Source organism: Ranitomeya variabilis, chromosome 3 (assembly GCF_051348905.1).
Source record: "Ranitomeya variabilis isolate aRanVar5 chromosome 3, aRanVar5.hap1, whole genome shotgun sequence".
Taxonomy (NCBI): Eukaryota; Metazoa; Chordata; class Amphibia; order Anura; family Dendrobatidae; genus Ranitomeya; species Ranitomeya variabilis.
Genome location: NC_135234.1, coordinates 501,682,917 through 501,703,469, shown reverse-complemented (window position 1 = coordinate 501,703,469; position 20,553 = coordinate 501,682,917). Strand labels below are relative to the sequence as shown.

General features: G+C 43.9%; 1 protein-coding gene across 9 annotated transcripts in view; it reads left to right on the top strand.

Moving 5' to 3' along the window:
* NF1 (neurofibromin 1) overlaps nucleotides 1-20,553 on the top strand; it is a 373,185-nt gene that overhangs the window by 67,901 nt on the left and 284,731 nt on the right. For all 9 annotated transcript variants that reach the window (XM_077296848.1, XM_077296844.1, XM_077296843.1 and 6 more), the window contains exons 3-6: nucleotides 9,792-9,875; nucleotides 14,948-15,138; nucleotides 18,638-18,744; nucleotides 18,849-18,916. In XM_077296848.1, coding sequence (XP_077152963.1) covers nucleotides 9,792-9,875; nucleotides 14,948-15,138; nucleotides 18,638-18,744; nucleotides 18,849-18,916 — 450 coding nt within the window. The remainder of the gene's footprint in view (nucleotides 1-9,791; nucleotides 9,876-14,947; nucleotides 15,139-18,637; nucleotides 18,745-18,848; nucleotides 18,917-20,553) is intronic.

Genomic DNA, 20,553 nt, shown 5'->3' with positions numbered 1-20,553 from the left:
CTCCTCCACTGACCACAATACTGCCTGGAGTGCCTGCCTGTGTAACCATGTAACCGATTTTAAACTGCCATGCCTGCCTATTGTTTGTTATTTTAGGCCTTTGATAGCCTGTCTGCGGCCCCTACCTGCAATACTCCTCCACTGACCACAATGCTGCCTGGAGTGCCTGCCTGTGTATCCATGTAACCGATTTAAAACTGCCATGCCTGCCTATTGTTTGTTATTTTAGGCCTTTGATAGCCTGTCTGCGGCCCCTACTTGCAATACTCCTCCACTGACCACAATGCTGCCTGCCTGTGTATCCATGTAACCGATTTAAAACTGCCATGCCTGCCTATTGTTTGTTATTTTAGGCCTTTGATAGCCTGTCTGCGGCCCCTACTTGCAATACTCCTCCACTGACCACAATGCTGCCTGCCTGTGTATCCATGTAACCGATTTAAAACTGCCATGCCTGCCTATTGTTTGTTATTTTAGGCCTTTGATAGCCTGTCTGCGGCCCCTACTTGCAATACTCCTCCACTGACCACAATACTGCCTGGAGTGCCTGCCTGTGTATCCATGTAACCGATTTTAAACTGCCATGCCTGCCTATTGTTTGTTATTTTAGGCCTTTGATAGCCTGTCTGCGGCCCCTACCTGCAATACTCCTCCACTGACCTCAATGCTGCCTGGAGTGCCTGCCTGTGTATCCATGTAATCGATTTAAAACTGCCATGCCTGCCTATTGTTTGTTATTTTAGGCCTTTGATAGCCTGTCTGCGGCCCCTACTTGCAATACTCCTCCACTGACCACACCAATGCACCCCTGGAACCTATTTAAAAGTTCATAGAGCCTAGTAATATATTTTATTTACTATTAATAAGGCCATGATGGACTACGCTGTACCACGCTACAAGCTAACCAGTCGACACTTCTTTTGCGAGAAAAGCCATCCCAACCCTCCACCAGCATGTAAAAGACCGCATAGTCCATGCACTCTGGAAATCTGTGAGTACAAAGGTGCACCTGACAACAGACGCATGGACCTGTAGGCATGGCCACGGAAGATTACGTGTCCATTAAGGCGCAATGGGTTAATGTGGTGGATGCATGGTCCACAGGGGACAGCCTACTAAGTCTGTCTGCAGTCCCTAATTCAAATTGTCTTCCACTGTCTAAATCGGAGCTTCCACCTTCTGGCTTTCGGCCTATAGTATCAGAAATTAAACTGCATTTGGCCTTCAACTTTGGTTACGGCCTACTAACGGTGTCTGCCCCTCCCTGGTGTTTGTCCTCAACTAAATAAAGCTGAGCTTCAACCTTCTGGCTCTCATTAAGTGCTGTGTTTTTAAAAATTGGTGGTTAGGGCCTACTAACGGTGTCTGCCCCTCCCTGGTGTTTGCCCTCAACTGAATAAAGCTGAGCTTCCACCTTCTGGCTTTCGGCCTATAGTATCAGATATTAAACTGCATTTGGCCTTCAACTTTGGTTACGGCCTACTAACGGTGTCTGCTCCTGCCTGGTGTTTGTCCTCAACTGAATAAAGCGGAGCTTCAACCTTCTGGCTCTCATTAAGTGCTGTGTTTTTAAAAATTGGTGGTTAGGGCCTACTAACGGTGTCTGCCCCTGCCTGGTGTTTGCCCTCAACTGAATAAAGCTGAGCTTCCACCTTCTGGCTTTCGGCCTATAGTATCAGATATTAAACTGCATTTGGCCTTCAACTTTGGTTACGGCCTACTAACGGTGCCTGCCCCTGCCTGGTGTTTGTCCTCAACTGAATAAAGCTGAGCTTCAACCTTCTGGCTCTCATTAAGTGATGTGTTTTTAAAAATTGGTGGTTAGGGCCTACTAACGGTGTCTGCCCCTCCCTGGTGTTTGCCCTCAACTGAATAAAGCTGAGCTTCAGTCTTAGGCTTTTGGCCTAAAGTATCAGATATTAAACTGCATTTGGCCTATCAGTGTGTTTGGGCCCTTAAAACAGTGTCAGCTGCTCCTGGGTTTGCTACTCCACTGAACAAAGCAATGCCGCCTGTTTAGTCCTGTTACTAATTTTGAACTGCATTTAGCCTACATTATTCTTTGGCCCTATATCTGTTTCCTCCTCATCCTGCCCATTGCCCAGCCACTGCTAGATGAGTCTGCTGGTACATTGACCTAGACCACTACATTCCCCTTGCACTCTACACAGCCAGAATCTGACCCTGCTGAAAGTAAGGTTCCCCTTCCCGCATGTTATACCACCTTACACAGGGACAAAGAGGAAGGTGCAGATGAAAGTGCAGGTTCCTTCCATCAGGTGGGGGGGGGGGCATACTCGTTGGCGACGTCACTGGCACAGGGCCCCTCAGAGTACGCAAAAGTGTCGCTGCTGGTGGGAGGCGCCCCCGCCGTGCAAACACACCGCTGTACTTTGAGGGGCCCTGTGCCAGTGCCAATGCGAACAAGTGTGCCCCCCTGCTTGCTCAGGATCACAGCACTTGCAACGTTGAAATACTTACCTCTCCCTGCTCCACCGCGGTGACATAGTCCACGATTCCTGGGCCCACTAAAACCTTGAACCAGCCCTACCCCCCACAAATTTGCCAAATGACCCCCAAGTTCCATTGAACAACTGTTATTATAAAGTTAATTAAGATTGACAAGCTTCAGAAACAAGAATGGATGTTTTTGGCATTAAAATGGGCACTGTAGGTGTTTTCCTGGCCTCCACTCACTGCCGACTATGCTTCCCCATTGACTTGCATTGGGTTTCGTGTTTCGGTCGATCCCCGACTTTTATCGATAATCGGCCGCCTGCACTCGACTCGACTCTGGACAAAGTCGGGTTTCACAAAACCCGACTCGATCTTTAAAAAATGAAAGTCGCTCAACCCTAGTCCTAACCCTAACCCTTGCCCAGTACGATTACAGCGATACCTCATTTATATCATTTTTTTGTTTTGGTGCTTTTATACGATAAAAACTATTTAATAGAAAAAATTATTTTTGCATCGCTTTATTCTGAGGACTGTAACTTTTCTATTTTTTCGCTGATGATGCTGTATGGCGTCTCGTTTTTTGCGGGACAAGATGACCTTTTCAGCGGTATCATGGTTATTTATTTCCGTCTTTTTGATCTTGTGTTATTTCACTTTTTGTTCGGCGGTATGATAATAAAGCGTTTTTTGCCTCTTTTTTTTTTTTTTTTACCGCGTTCACTGAAAAGGTTAACTAGCAGGATAGTTTTATAGGTGGGGTCGGTACGGACGCGGCGATACTAAATATGTGTACTTTTATTGTTTTTTTTTCATTTCGATAAAAAAATGTATTTATGGGAACAATATTTATTTTTCTTAATTTAGGAATTTTTTTTTTTACACATGTGAATATTTATATTTTTTTTACTTTATAGCATTGCCCCAGGTGGGGGGGCATCATGTTATAGGGTCAGATCGCTGATCTGACACTTTGCACGGCACTGTCAGATCAGCGATCTGACATGCATGGCTCCAGGCTTACCAGTGCTTGCTCTGAGCAGGCGCTGGTAAGCCACCTCCCTGCAGGACCCGGAAGTAGCCCCACGGCCATTTTGGATCCGGGGCCTGCAGGGAGGAGACGCTCGGTACAAGGTGAGCACATCGCCTTGTACCGAGGGTCTCCTGTAAGCACGCAGGGAGCCCCCTCCCTGCGCAATGCTTCCATGTACCGCCGGAACACTGCTATCATGTTTGATCGCAGTGTTCCGGGGGTTAATGTGCCAGATAGTGCCGGATGTCAGCTGCGATATTTGACACCCGACCACGATTGGCCGCGCTCCTCCCTTGAGCGCGGCCGATCGCAAATGACGTACTATCCCGTCACTGGGGATTAAGTCCCAGGTCACCTCGACGGGATAGTACGTCTTATGGGATTAAGTGGTTAAAATTTATAAAGTCTATATATTTTTTTTCCCAGTGAGATTGAATGGAATTTTCATGTACAGTGGGGAAAATAAGTATTTGATACACTGCCGATTTTGCAAGTTTTCCCACCTACATAGAATGGAGAGGTCTCAATTTTTATTGCAGTACACTTCAACTGTGAGACAGAATCTTAAAAAAAAATCCAGAAAAACACATTGTATGATTTTTACATAATTAATTTGCATTCTATTGCATGAAATAAATATTTGATACAATAGAAAAACATAACTTAAAGGGAACCTGTCAGCAGGTTTGTGCACAGTAACTGTCACACATTGTCAGGTTGGCGCCATTATACTGATTACAATGATACCTTGATGAAATCCGTCTTGTTGTTGTTTAATAGTGTTGATCTAATAGCTTTGGATAAGCACTTATCCGAATAGCTATAGCGCCGCAGTTGCATGTGTCGCGGCTGTGTGACAGATACAACACATGCATGGATAGCCTGTGTGCTGTGACTGATACCCAGCCACGACACATGCAGCTGCTGCGGCAGTCAGCTGATTATCGGGAGCCCAGAAAATTAAAGTAAAGAATGACCGCACCAACAGCTGGTTCTACCACCTAAACAACACCAATCCCGACTTGTTACCAGAAGCTATAGGATATCGGGTGCTCTCGCTGATTCAAGACCCGTGGAAGCGCATTCGCGCGAAACGGCCGTCGTCTAGTGGATATACATTTCCCTGCCTGTCCTGCATTTTATGCTATGTTGGAATAAAGAATAAGTTTCGGATGGTGAGTGCCCGCATTTCTTCTTTTTTTCTTCTCGCACGAAGGATTATCGGGAGCGCTCCTGGTCTCCGGGCTCCCAATGCAGCTATTCGGTAGGCGCTGTAGCTATTCGATCAACACTATTGTTTAATCATTATTTTCCGTTCTGAGTTAATGATATGTCCGTGCTTCATGGCGGCCTGTGAGGGGTCTTCATGTGGTGCTCTGATTAGCTATTCATAATGCAACCTGCTGCCCCCTAGTTTATATAATGAATATACTGTATATTCATACTGGAAAAAAAAAAAACCCTTCTGCAGGCAGGCGGCAGCTGTGGCACCTGTGCCGCAGCATAATCGCATGTGTACTGTGTTAATAATAAATGTGGTTGAGTTTATCCTGATAGCCGCTATTGCATGGGCGCCTCCAATTACAAGCTATCCGATCACCTCTATATACACCAATAGCTGCTGCTGTGCAGGCGCCATTTTCAAATGCATTTTTTTTACTATCAGGATAACCTTCAGCCACATTTATTCACAACATAGTACACATGCGATTATTTTTTTTTTCCCAGTATGTACATACACTCACCGGCCACTTTATTAGGTACACCATGCTAGTAACGGGTTGGACCCCCTTTTGCCTTCAGAACTGCCTCAATTCTTCGTGGCATAGATTCAACAAGGTGCTGGAAGCATTCCTCAGAGATTTTGGTCCATATTGACATGATGGCATCACACAGTTGCCGCAGATTTGTCGGCTGCACATCACCACCACCAGCCTGAACCGTTGATACAAGGCAGGATGGATCCATGCTTTCATGTTGTTTACGCCAAATTCTGACCCTACCATCCGAATGTCGCAGCAGAAATCGAGACTCATCAGACCAAGCAACGTTTTTCCAATCTTCTACTGTCCAATTTCGATGAGCTTGTGCAAATTGTAGCCTCAGTTTCCTGTTCTTAGCTGAAAGGAGTGGTACCCGGTGTGGTCTTCTGCTGCTGTAGCCCATCTGCCTCAAAGTTCGACGCACTGTGCGTTCAGAGATGCTCTTAGGCCTACCTTGGTTGTAACGGGTGGCGATTTGAGTCACTGTTGCCTTTCTATCAGCTCGAACCAGTCTGCCCATTCTCCTCTGACCTCTGGCATCAACAAGGCATTTCCGCCCACAGAACTGCCGCTCACTGGATTTTTTTTCTTTTTCGGACCATTCTCTGTAAACCCTAGAGATGGTTGTGCGTGAAAATCCCAGTAGATCAGCAGTTTCTGAAATACTCAGACCAGCCCTTCTGGCACCAACAACCATGCCACGTTCAAAGGCACTCAAATCACCTTTCTTCCCCATACTGATGCTCGGTTTGAACTGCAGGAGATTGTCTTGACCATGTCTACATGCCTAAATGCACTGAGTTGCCGCCATGTGATTGGCTGATTAGAAATTAAGTGTTAACAAGAAGTTGGACAGGTGTACCTAATAAAGTGGCCGGTGAGTGTATATTCCATATGTAATCTAGGGGGCAGATCACTGTGGGATCTAATTAGAGCACCACATGGAGACCCCCACAGGCCGCCCCGGAGCATGAGCATATTATTAACACAACACTTAAAATAAAGATTAAACAACCACCACAAGATGGATTTCATGTAGGTTACTGTGCACAGCCCTGCTGACAGGTTCCCTTTAACCCCTTAGTGACAGCAATTTTGGTACTCTATGACCAAGCCAATTTTTACAATTCTGACCACTGTCACTTTATGAAGTTATAGCTCTAGAACGCTTCAACATATCCCACTGATTCTGAGTTTGTTTTTTCGTGACATATTGTACTTCATGTTAGTGGTTAAATTTATTTGATATATCTTGCGTTTATTTATGAAAAAATGGAAAATTGGCAAAAATTTTAAACATTTTGCAATTTCAAACTTACTTTATGTACCCTTAAATCAGAGAGTGGTGTTACACAAAATAGTTAATAACATTACCCACATGTCATCTTTACATCAGCACAATTTTGGAACATTGTTTTTGTTAGGAAGTTATAAGGGTTAAAAGTTGACAAGCGATTTCTCATTTCTCCAACAAAATTAACAAAACCGTTTTTTTAGGGACCACCTCACATTTGAAATGAGTTTGGGGGTTAATATAACAGAAAATACCAAAAGTGACATCATTCTAAAAACTACACCCCTCAAGGTGTGCAAAGCCACATTCAAGAAGATTATTAACCCTTCAGATGCTTCATGAGAACTAAAGCAATGTGGAAAAAAAAAATGAACATTTTACTTTTTTCACCAAAAAATTACTTTGGAACCAATTTTTTTTATTTTTACAAGGATAACAGGGGAAAATAAACCACAAAATTTGTTGTGCAATCTCTCCTGAGTGCGCCAATACCCCGTATGTGGGGGAAAGCCACTGTTTGGGCGCATGGCAGGGATCAGAAGGGCGGGAGCATTCCTTTGACTTTTTGAAGGCAAAATTGTCTGGAATCAATAGTGGCACCATGTCGCGTTTGGAGACCCCCTGATGTACCTAAACAGTGGAACCCCCCAATTCTAACTCCAACACACCCCTAATCCCAACCAGGGTGGATTGATTTAAATCACGCCGATTTAAATCATGATTTAAATCACGATTTAAATCAAAAGATTTTTTTCTATTTAAATCGGATCGATTTAAATCATGATTTTAATCATGATTTAAATCACTGATTTAAATCAAAAGGTTTTTTTTAATATAAATCACGATTAAAATGAGAAGTGAGAGCAGTGCGCATGTGCGCCCATAGTTACACGGACGAAACTAGGGGCAACGATCTAACGCCAGGGTGAGGGGGGGACCCCAAAGTAAGTAAAAATCTTTTTTGTTTTACTATATGGCAATAGGTAGGTGTTTAAAAGCAGCATGTCTTAATTGTATAAACTATTAATAGCCTCCACATTTTGTTCATACTGCCCCTTTAATTCCACACTTCTAGCTTGGTTTCACTTTTGGTTTAGTTTCTTTTTCCATTCAGTTGACATGCCCAAACTTGTTGGATAGTCAGCATCCTACAGAAACCTCTGGAAGAGCATGGCATTGTGAATGTTACACATATACAGCCTTTATTCTACTGAGTTAAACAACTCAGCTTTATCTCATGATGGAAGAACCTTTGGATGGTAAAATATTTTCCTCAAAAAGCAGTTTATTGAAAAAAATCCGATTTAAATCAAAAAAATCCGATTTAAATCAAAAAAATCCGATTTTTTTGATTTTTTTTAAAAAAACATTGATTTTTATCCACCCTGATCCCAACCACACCCCTAACCCTAATCCCAACCCTAACCATAACCCTAACCAAAAACCTATCCCTAACACACCCCCTAACCCTAATCCCAGCCATAACAGTAATCCCAAGGTCTATCACAGTGATCAAAATGATCCAATAGGAAAAATCTCCTATTGTTGCCAGGTGCTGGCCAGCAGATCTCGGCGTTTTCTTTTCCGAAGAAGATGCCGCTAACAGGGGGGACTTCACGGGTGAATGCAGGGACAGCGGGGAGAGATTAAATGGGAAGTCTGACTTTTTTTGCGGTCGCCGTTATTCCAGCACTGGGGTCGTTAAAAAACCCAAAATTTCAACGATGAGGGGCCCTAAACACTTTTTTCTCTGTCCTATTAAAAAGTGGCGCTAATAAATAAGTACCCTTAATTACCAACGTTAAAAGGTGCATCTGCTTTCGTTAAAGGGTTAATCTTTGGTACAGAAATCTTTGTTTGCAGTTACAGAGGTCAGATGGTTCCTGTAGTTCTTGACCAACTTTGCACTCATGCAGCAGGGATTTTGGCTCATTCCTTCATTCAGATCTCCAGCTCTTTCAGGTATTTGGGGGCTGTTGCTGGGCAGCATTGAGTTTCCGCTTCCTCCAAAGATTTAGTATTGTTTTCATGTCTGGAGACAGCCTAGGCCACTCCAGGACTTTGAAATGCTTCTCATGGAACCACCCCTTATTTCCCTGGCTGTGTGTTTCGGGTCATTGTCCTGCTGGAAGACTGCCACGACCCATCTTCAATGCTCTTACTGAGGGAAGGTTGTTGCCAAAATACTTATTTTCCCCACTGTATGTGAGACTTGTGGAAAAAAAACAAAGCGGACTAAGACCTCAGGCTATATGTTGGCTATTTTTCTCCCAATGTGTAGTAAAATATTTTTTCTTTTTCATTTTTCCTTAATGGGGTCCTTAGAATAGATCATCAGTATCAGATGCCCTGCACCCCCACTGATGAGCGGATGTACACACCGCTCTGTTCACTATGTAGTGGCCGTTCTCATGTACTGCACAGCTCCTATTGACTTTAATAGGAACTGAGCTACAATTCTCAGCAGTAGCCATTGTGAACCAATCTGTGTTTTCTCTCTGTTCGTGGTTTACATCTGCTGATCGATGGTGGTGCTGAGTGTCAGGCCTCCACTGATCTTTTACTGATGACCTGTCATAAGGTTAAGTCATTTATATCTTAAAGGGAGCCGGTCACCCCCAAAAAGCGTTTAAGGGTGCACTAAAGCCGTTTCATTTGCATTTGAATTGTTGCTTTCTCAGGCCCTGTACCAATAACAGGTACAGTTCTTGTATGGGTGTTATAAGGGCTAAGTCTCATACAAAACTGTCTAGCCCATTTAAAATAGTTTGGGATTGACGGACCCCCTTTAGGCTATGTGCACATGTTGCGGATGTTGGACGTTGGTGTGCGGATTTTTCCACACTTTTTGCAAAATCCGCAGGTAAACCGCACTGTGGATTACCCACAGATTTACTGCAGTTTTTGTGCGGATTCCACCTGCGGTTTTACACCTGCGGATTCCTATTATGTAGCAGGTGTAAACAGCTGCGGAATCCGCACAAAGAATTGACATGCTGCGGAAAAAACGCTGCGTTTCCATGCGGTTTTTCCCTCAGCATGTGCACTGTGGATTTTGTTTTCCATACGTTTACATGGTACTGTACAACGCATGGAAAACAGCTGCGAATCCGCAGCGTCAATCCGCTGCGGATCTGCAGCAAAATCCGCAACGTGTGCACATAGCCTTAAGCTCCAACAAGCACTTTAATACGAATATTGATCAACTATATTTGTAATCTGTCTCCATGTGTGTTTCCTACAGAGAATATATGGAGAAGCTGCCGAAAAGAATTTATACTTGTCTCAGCTGATAATATTGGATACACTGGAAAAATGTCTTGCTGGGGTGAGTATTAAGTGTAAAGGTTTTTGACAGTAAATATGTGCAGTGACCACTTTCCAGACCCTTGTTAGGATCTAGGTACATCAGTATTGTGATGCATAGTCAAGTGATGAGCCAATGTGCTGGATAAGGTGTTATCTGAGCATGCTGAGTGTGCTCGAATAATATATGCGAGTCCTGCGGCTGCATGTCTCACGCCTTGATTGCTTGCTTGTTAGGTAATCCCTGCATATGTTGCGGCTGTCTAACAGGGACTAGCACTTATTCGAGCACACTGAAGTCAGTGAGCACTTGAGTATTCTCGGATAACTCTCTATCCAAGCACGTTTACTTATCACTAATCATCAACTATTTTATTGGAAGCAGAATAAAATGGCAGAACGTCAACTTTGATTTGCTGAGACTTGGTAACCGTGCCAAAGACATTGAGACATACGGAAAAGTGACATGCTCAACACCGATGCGCTAAACTTGTGACATTCATATTATAGAAAAATTATTTATATGTATGAAAAATTGTTTCTGCTATTTGACCGTGTATGTTCTGTATGCGCACAAACCGTTCTCGAAAACCAAAGACCATTGAATTGGAAGACAGTGGGGACTGAGTCACAATGTAAAATGGAAGCATATTTTTACATAAGCCGTTCCTCGTTAGCAACATAACTTTCTTTCGGTACAAGCAATTCTAGTCAAAATAGTGTCATAATGTGAGTAGAGACCTGCCGAGACACACAAAGCCAGCTGAATATTCCTGAAAAAAAATAAATCATATTTCAGGGTATTATTTATCATCTCCATTTGGCTCATGTAGCATATCTGAGTGAATTTACATTTCCCATTGCTTGCATTGTGTTCATGAGTGGACGGGAGGGAGGAAAAGTGCAATGTGTTTTCTTACTGTCCGTCCTGTAACAGCTGATCTTGTCATTGCCAGTCAGCAAAGATGGCTTTTGCAGGTGTTTCCTAGTTTAATAACCCTGAACGAACTTCCCTTGGGACCCCCCTTCCGTCTTTCCTCTCATAGGATGCTTCTATTCTAAGTTTCTAAGGCCTTATCTTGAAGTTTCTTTTTATTTCTTCCATGTTAAATAATAAAAATTTGTGTTTGTTATAATTAAACATGTTTTCTTAATTGCTTCATTGGGGGACACAGGTAACCATGGGTGTATGCTGCTGTCGCTAGGAGGCTGACACTATGCAAAAAAAGGAAAATGGCTCCTCCTCCATAGTATACACCCACCGACAGGCACAAAGTACCCTCACCTTTGCTCAGCACCTGGTGTTTCTAGGCATAAGGTTCGACACGACCCAAGCCCGTGTCGTGTCTTCCTTCCATAGGAGAGTTTTCTTATCCCTCTGCCAGGGGGTCCGTACTCTAAAGCGTCCAGCTTCTCTCCTACGGTCCTGCATGAGAGTTCTAGGGGAAAGGGATTGTTGCCATGGAAGCAGTTTCTTTTGTCCAGTTCTATGCCCGTCCTCTTCAGCTGGCCCTCTGGTCGTCTCCCCGGATGATCCTGTGCTTCTACCTCAGGGTGAGGCAGACCGTCAACTGGTGACATTGTTGGCAACAGTCCTATGAAGGAAGTCCTTCCTTCCTCTCTGGTGGCAGGTCATCACCACCGACGCCAGTCTCCTTGTTTGGGGAGCCGCTTTTTCTTTGTCACACAGCGCAGGGCCACTGAAACGCGCCCAAGAGGCCCCTCTCCCCGTCAATCCCCTGGAGATCAGGATAATTTTTTCTTTGCTCTTCGCCGCTGGCATTCTCTCTTTCTGAGCCATCCAGTCTGCATACAGTCGGACAATGCCACAGCTGAGAACTACATAAACTGTCAAGGCGGAACTCGCTGCAAACTGGTTATAATAGCGGTAACAAGGATTCTGCGATGGGCAGAACGTCTCGTTTCCGCCATATCAGCATTGCACATTCCGAGGGGTAGAAAGTTGGGCAGCCGATTTTCTGAGCCATCAGGGTCTCGCTTCGGGCGGGTGGTTGCTCACTCCCGCCATCTTCATCCAGATATGCTGAAATGGGGCTCTCTGGACGTCGTCCTCATGGCGTCTCGGATAAACCACGAGGTTCTTTGGTTCGTAGCCAGGTCCCGGGATCCGCTAGCCACCTGTTGAGATGCTCTAGTAATATCGTGGTCACAATTCCAACTACCTTGTATTTTTCCATCTCTCCCCTTGACCGAGCGTCGTGAAAAGGATAAAGGAAGAAGGGATCCCTATAATCCTGATATCTCCGGACTGGCCAAGAAGGGCCCAGTGAACATGTTCATGGACGCACCTTGGAAGCTTCCAGGCCGTCCAGATCCTCTCTTAAGGTTCCCTCTTCCACCAGAGTTTATAGTCTCTGAGTTTAACAGCATGGCCGTTGAGACCATAGTCCTGAGGGAGGCTGTTTTTTCTTCCCCATCTGGTCATTCTGACCATAATTAGGGCCAGGAAACCAGCATCCTTACGTATCTAATACAAATACTGAAAGGCCTTCTTCAGATGGAGTGTGGACAAGGGTTTGGTCCCTATGTCCTTTTTTTCTCTTCCTTCCATTCTTAGTTTTCTACAATATGCAAATTGCCTCTTCTGAGAAAAAGAGGACTTAAACTCTATAGCGCCACCTGCTGGAAGTAGCGATCCTACAAGTCACAATCAACCCTTTAACAAATCGTGCAATATGATTTAGGATAAAAGCCAAATCAGTATCTCAATTCGCAGACACTGTGTTTCGTGCTGTTGGCCCTCGTCAGTGCGAAGCATGAGAACTGATTTGGCTAGGTGAGAGGCTAAGGGGTAACGTTTCTCCTTATGGAGTGTGACATACCATCTGGCTTGTCAAGGTAAGGAGGCTTATTCGCCGTGCAATGCTCCTCTGGGAAATTAAATATGCAAATTGCCTCCCAGTCCAGAGCCTCTCACCTAGCCAAATCAGTTCTCATGCTCCGCACTGACAAGGGCCAGCAGCCCGAAACACCGTGTCTGCGAATTGAGATACTGATTTGGCTTTTATCCCAAGTCATATTGCACGACTCGTTAAAGGGTTGATAGTGACTTGTAGGATCGCTACTTCCAACAGGTGGCGCTATAGATTTTAAGTCCTGTTTTTCTCAGAAGAGGCAATTTGCATATTTAATTTCCCAGAGGAGCGTTGCACGGCGAATAAGCCTCCTTACCTTGACAAGCCAGATGGTATAATTTACAAAATAGTAGTCAAGCCGCACCCAAGACATGTAACATCTCTATGGATAGCAGGGTGCACGTCCTTACCAGGGGATCCATCCCGGTGTCTAAGTCCAAGTACTTGACAAAGGTCTGCGGACCGAAACGTTGCAGGAGGTGGAATAAACTTGGTTCCTTTTTTCACAACTGCTGTGGTGCTGTCCCTCTTTCATATTTGGACTTGAAGCCAGATGGTATGTCACACTCCATAAGGAGAAACGTTACCCCTTAGACCCTAGTTTTCTACAAGCAGATGTTAACTTGGCTCTATCGTTTCAGTCAATTTTTTTCCAACTAAATCTGGCTTCTCGTTCCCAGGTAAAAGACCTTTCTTCAAGGAGTTGCCTACCTGGTACCTCCTTATCTTCCGATAGATCCATGGGATTTTAACCTTGTCTTTGGTGCGCTACTGTTGAGCCTATTCAAGACATCACGTTTTTTCGCCTTTCTTGGACAGTTGTCTTAGTTAAATTACGTCCATCAGGAGAGTTTCCGAGTTAGCGGCATTGTCCTGCCGTTCCTCGCTCCTGATTCTATATCAGGACAAGGTAGTTCTCCGACCTGTTCCTTCCTTTCTACCCATGGTGGTCTTTTCATTTCTCATTAATGAAGACGTTGTCCATCCTTTTGTGTCTCTCCAGTCCATCTCCTGGAGAAGTCCCTCTACAAGCTCGATCCCGTCACAGCAATCCGAGTCTACCTTTCAAGGACTGCTCCCTTTTGTCAATCTGATGCCCTGTTCGTCATCTCTGAGGGTTATCTTCATGGGCTCCTACCTTCTAAGTTCACGGATAAACAGCCTCTTCAGGGGGTGAAGGCTCACTCCGCTCTGCGGTGGGGGCCTCCTGGGCTGTTCGTTACCAGGATTTGGCTTTCCAGTTTGTAAGGCCGCAACCTGGTCATCTTTGCACTCCTTTGCGAGTTTTTACAGGGTTCATACCCATGCCTCGTCTGATGCAGACATGGGAAGGAAGATGCTGCAGGCGGCGGTTTTGCATCGGCCGACCTGAGTCCATTTATTCCTTGAATCTTCCGGTTTCCCACCCTAGGGCCTGCGTTGGGACGTCCCATGGTTACCTGTCCCCCCCAATGAAGCGATAAAGAGGGATTTTTGGTACTCACCATAAAATCTTTCTTGGAGCCTTCATTGGGGGACACAGCACCCTCCTTAACTGTTGGTACCATTATTTTCTCTATGTGCCTTCGTTGTTGGATTGGTACATATCTTGTACCGTTATTTGGGCTATATGCCTTTGTTGTTGGATTGGTACATATGTTGTATTATTATTTGGTCTATGTGCCTTCGTTGTTGGATTGGTACATATGTTTAGTTTTTTTGGTTGCTTCTCCTACTGCTTTAACACTAACTGAGGTACTTTCTGCCTGTCAGTGGGTGCATACTGTGGAGGAGGCGCTAGTTTCCTTTTTTTGCATAGTGTCAGCCTCCTAGCTACAGCAGCATACACCCATGGTTACCTGTGTGCCCCAATGAAGGATCCAAGAAAGAGATTTTACAATGAGTACCAAAAATCCCTCTATAGCCCGTAAAGTAAGATTTAATGATCTGGACTTTCACTAGCTGATTCACGTCCCCTTACTTTGGATGTGTGTTTACTTATTCATTGTAAGTTTTTCCTGGGATGAGCTCGTCAGGCTTTCCAAAGTTTAATTGTGTAACTTGTGTGTGATCCGTACTCCTCAGAGTACAGGGAAGGAGCAAACTATTGCCATAACCATAATGTAATATAGAGTGATAAATTAATTTGGAGAATTTTCTGTATTTGGTTTTGCTATTAAGTCCTGTAAACATATACTTATTCATTTGTTTCAACGCAAGAACTTTTTTCTCTTTTCAGCAACCAAAAGACTGTATGCGATTGGATGAGACAATGTTAGTTAAGCAGCTGCTACCTGAGATTTGCCATTTTATTCATACCCATCGAGAGGGCAACCAGCACGCAGCCGAGCTCCGGATTTCTGCATCAGGAGTCCTGTTTTCGTTAAGCTGTAATAATTTCACTTCGGTTTTCAGTCGTATTTCTACAAGGTGTGAGACTTTTCTAGTGAAGTTTGCAAAAAGTAATGCGAATTATTACATGGGGAGATAGGAATGGTTCTTTGTTGTGTTGGTTGAAGGAGTTTGCCCTGTTTAATATTTTACTGTTCTACACTCGTTCTGCCTTGGTTCAGTATTGCCTCTCTGCTGTTGCACCAATTTTTAAAGGGAACCTGTCAGCAGGATTGTGCACAGTAACCTACAGACAGTGCCAGGTTGGCACCATTATACTGACTACAATGATACCTCGGTTGTTGAAATCCGTCTTATGGTTGTTCTTAAATCTTTATTTTCAGTTTTGAGTTAATGAGATTCTTGTGCCCTAAGGCGCTGGGTTGGGGTATGTGGTGCTCTGATTAGATATTCATAGTGCAGACTGCTGACCGGTCACTGATCTCTCACTGACCCGCTCCCTAGTTTACATAATGAATATCTGTATGTACTTAAAAAAGCAAAAACCCTTCTGCAGGCAGGCACCAGCCGTTGCACCTGCTCTGCAGCAAAATCGCATGTTTTGTGTGTTAATAATACTTTTTTTCAGGTTATTCAGCTAGAGTAAATAAAAAAAAAAGTCAATTTGAAAATGGCGCCTGCTGCAAAGTATCATTGTAATCAGTATAATGGCGCTGACCTGACAATGTTTGTAGGTTACTGTGCACTATCCTGCTGACAGGTTCCTTTTAACAGGCTGCAGCATTGACGTTATGTCAACAGTTCTAGTGACCAATGCTGACCAATCCTTCATGTTGCATAAATTTGCGTCCTCAATGCATGCATTCTAGAATGCTATGCCATCAATGCATGCGCTGTGCATAGATATCTTATGTATCTGGATTTTGTCTAGTTTTGGCTGGCCTGCCTGTGCATGCGCAGGGCACCAACATTAGCTAACTGGCTCATGCTCTCATCTCCTCTGGTGTTTGTATGCATGCGCGGACACATAGATCTGCGCTTTCCTCCATTGACTCTGTGCATGCTCCGTGTTTGCCCACTCGCGCTTGCACAATGAGGTATACTGTACTGGCTGGGAGATGGCCATGCAAAAAAGAGAAAAAAGCGGCGCAAGAACAGTGCACACACAACCCATATAATTATCATAATTAATGCTTTGAGACAAACACGTGCAAAAACAAGACCTAAAAACATTTAAAAGCATGTGAAATAGCACCCAGACATGCATTATCAATATCCCCTGTATATGGAGACATGAATGAAGCAGGCTCAATGCGGATAGAAATAGACCCAGACCACACTCCCAGTGTGCCACAGTGTCCTGCTGATAAAAAAGTATATACAGATGTACATGTGCATCTGTCACTGACTCAGGTGTGCTTTCCCCCATAGCACTCTGCCTATGTTACAATATCGTTCTATCAAAATATATGTAGATTTATCCTATGGTGCTAGTATATAGATTATGCAGCACTAAATATAGATGGTAATTACTAAGACAATACCATATAGATACGTTATTAGGGATACCCCCCACCTGAGTCACGTGTGTCAGCACATTATACAACACATGTTACAATAAATAAATAATGTATAATAATACTCACTGGGAACGTCTGAGCCTGCTAGCTCCCTACGCGTATCGCTACTCCCGGTAGCTACGTCAGGGGAAGTGGGGAACAATTGGTCATGTCAGGTGTATATATAGTGTTGTAAGTGCACTTACTAAAAAGTCAATGGTTGCCGGCACCTGTGTCCGGCAAACATTAAGCCGTGGAACCGTCCATCAATGTCACAGTGGGTACATGCAGTCAGTCAGTAGGTTGCTTGGCTTTAGTGCCGGGACTTACTGAGTACCAAGGTCCATTTCTCTATGTTCTCTGATAACTACCGGAAATGCCGAGAGCGCTTGTGCTAGCCTAACCCGCCCCTTCAGTTTGGGAGATGGCCCTTACTAGCTAGACTCTATCTACATTGACACATGCTCTTACCTCTGTAATGGATTTACTAGCCGAATATACAGACATTTCCCTTTTCTTCTGAGTGCTCTCAAGCACCGGTAACCAATCATTTAATTTTATGTCCTATATGTTTGATCTCGTCTGACTTTCCTTACACTTCCCCTGATGAAGCTGCAACATGCAGGGATACATTTGGGTTGCCACTGACATCTAGGCTATGTTCCAGATCACACTGATGGTATATTTAGGGTTTGTCTATTTAGCTTTATTTTCTTTTTACTGACAGCTTTTTTTTTTTTATATATGGGCTTATTTCTTGTCCATTAATCTTATCTTATGCCACTTATCTGGGTATTTTACCTACACCGTTATTATATTTGCTTTGGATACTGCTATATTTCATGGCATATAGGTTATCATTTATTACTATATCTGATTCTATGTCATTCTTAAAATAAAAAGAGTCTTTTGGTACCTTAAATAAAGATTATTTCTCAGTGGGAGAAACAAAATAATAATCTTATGATACCTTATAATTGCTAAGAAAAATATAGTAAGTGTTACAAAGCAAGCTTTCAAGACTTCTTAGGTTTCTTTATCAGGCATGGTATAGCAAGGTATCTGAACAAACACAAAAAGAGCAGAAGCATGACATAATAAATAGACATTAAAAAAAAACAGAGCTCAGAGAAGGAATAACACTTTCTCCTAAGCTAACAAGGAAGTAATTGGAATTACCTGTATTTTTCGGACTATAAGACGCACCCCAAATTTTCAGAAGGAAAATAGGGAAAAAAATGTAACGTGTCAAAAGGGGTCTGTCTTACAGTCCAAACTTGGCTTACCAAGGGATGGGGGGGAATCAGCAGTGCTGGTGGAGTGGGGTCAGCCCAGGCTGGTGCAGCACGTTTGGCAGTGCTCCGCCGACATTTTGTGAAAGCCTGGAGCCACCGCACACCCATTGTTGTCAGTGTGGCCTCCGGGAAAATGGCTGCCAGAGGCGACGCATGCGCAGACTGAGATCTCTGCACCGAGAACTTGTCTTCTGGGATCTCAGACTTTCACAAAATGTCAGCTCAGCCTCCACACTGCTGCACCAGTCTGGGATGGGAGTCAGCTCATAACCCTCAGCGTCGGACCACCGAACACCCCCTCTTCCCAGCCCAGGGCCGGCAGAATCGCCCGACTCCTGCTGCCATCACCCTCCTGGTAAGTACATTCGGACTATAAGATGCAGCCCCATCCCCCTCCCCAAATTTTTTTGAAGAGAAAGTGCATCTTATAGTCAAAAAAAATAGGGTATGTTAACAAATAATTTTGTGATGGGGCTGAAATTTAGTGGAAATGTTTTTCTTTGCGATTGTGACTTTTCATGGCCAATGGTCACTGCAGTTTTCTGCAATTCATCAGATCACTTTTGCCATCTAGAGTTAATACAAAATGGAAGTATAAAAACTGAATCCGCAAAGGAAAAAAACTAAGTGTGTCCAACTTTTGGGCACAACTGTACATTGTGGGGACTTCTGTGCATTTTATGGCATAGTTGAATTTTTTTCTTCCTCCTTTGTTCTGTAAAGGCTACAAGAACTGACAGTTTGCTCAGAGGACAATGCTGATGTTCACGATATAGATCTGATACAGTACATCAATGTGGACTGTGCAAAACTTAAAAGACTCTTACAAGGTTAGTGGAATGGAAATTCTGTATGTTATCGATTCCTGATTGTGTGCTACTTTGTCCTATAAGATGCAGAAGCCTCGATACCTTAATTTGTAACTTTTTTTTAGAGACCGTCTTCAAGTTTAAGACACTGAAGAAGGTGGCACAACTAGCAGTTATCAACAGTCTTGAAAAGGTAGATATTCTAATGTTCTTGCTGGGATCATTTAATGAATTATTCATTACATTTCTGCATCATGATAAAAATAATGTTAAGCAGACTATGCACATTGAGCCTGCAGGTTTTCACAAGACAGGACAAATATTAAGGCCCTGTGCACATTGCAGATTGCTCGCTTTTTCTTCTACACAAATGTGTCACCAAACCTGAAGGGTGTCTGACTCCAGCAAAGTGAATGAGAATCCTGAAGCCTCACGCACACTTTACTTATTTGTGACTTGCAGATTTAAATTTGCGGCACGTTCATTCTTTCTGCATTTTTGCTGCAGATTTCACCACACTACTGAGTGGGGAAAATCGGAAATAAAAATGCATGTAAAAAAACGCATAAAAATTGTGGGTATTTGCTGCTGCATTTTTCCTCGTAGAGCGGTGCAGAAATGTTTGCACCAAATACTTAACTTGTGCACGTACCTTAATGCCTATTGGAGTTCATCTGAAATTGTCTGTGAGATATAAGGGGGGTTTGTGTGAAATTGTCCAATTAGCTTTTTTTTGTGCCTTTCCAGTATACACAAAGGAAAATAAACATGTATATAACAAAACGTGTAATTGCAATAATTTTCTGGGAGAAATACTTCATTTTATGGAACAATTTAAAGGGTGCCAATACTTTTGGCCATGACTTTAGATTACCAATTAAAGTATAGGTCATCAATATCAGGTTGGTGAAGGTCTGACACCCGGCACCCCCAATTATCAGCTCTTATCCGCTCTGGCAGCGCCTGGATGTCACAGAGTTTAGTTCAGCATGAGGTGCTTGGTGCTGAGAACTGCAGCTCTGCTCTGATTGAAGGGAACGGGAGCTGAGCTGCATTTCTTCTTGTCAGGGTCCACTATACTGTGATATTCTGACATACTGCCACCACCGTAGCTGATAACGGGTAGGGGTGACAGGTTTCACATCCCTACTGATCCGATATTAATGACCTATTCTAATCCCTTTAAGGCTAGTTTCACACTAGCGTTTTGCTGAGCTGCGGAGGGCTGCGGACTTCCTCTGTGAAGCCCCGCCCACTGCCGCACCTCCACCGCTCAGCTCTGCCTACGTCCGCATGCGGCCTGCGTACCTATCTTTAACATTAGGTACGCAGGTCATGCAGATGCCTCCACATTCTTCGTTCTGACGATGAGGCGACCCGTGTCGAACACAGCTGGTTGGAATTTCTTTTTTTCTCTGCATCGTCAAAATGACGCATGCAGAGGCATCCGCACGACCTGTGAACCTAATGGTAACCCCTTAATGACCGCCGATACGTCTTTTATCTGACCTGCGATATAAGAGACTAGCATCCCCATACAGGTGACAATCCAGCAGCTGTCGGTTGTGCACTATAGCTGACAACTTACTGCATCGGCCATGATCAGTGTTTGCACCGTCCAAATCTGTTTAACCCCTTTAGATGCTGCTGTCAATAGTGACTACATCATATAAATGGTTAACAGAGTGTGGGGGCTTCCTCTTATCCCAATTGGTGCCCTCTGATCATGATTGTGTGGCCCTGATGTTTGCCATGGCAATTCATGACCAAATAGTGGACTTAGAGTCTGACGGCTGTTGTAACCGGTTCAGAGGTTAGCAACATTTAGGT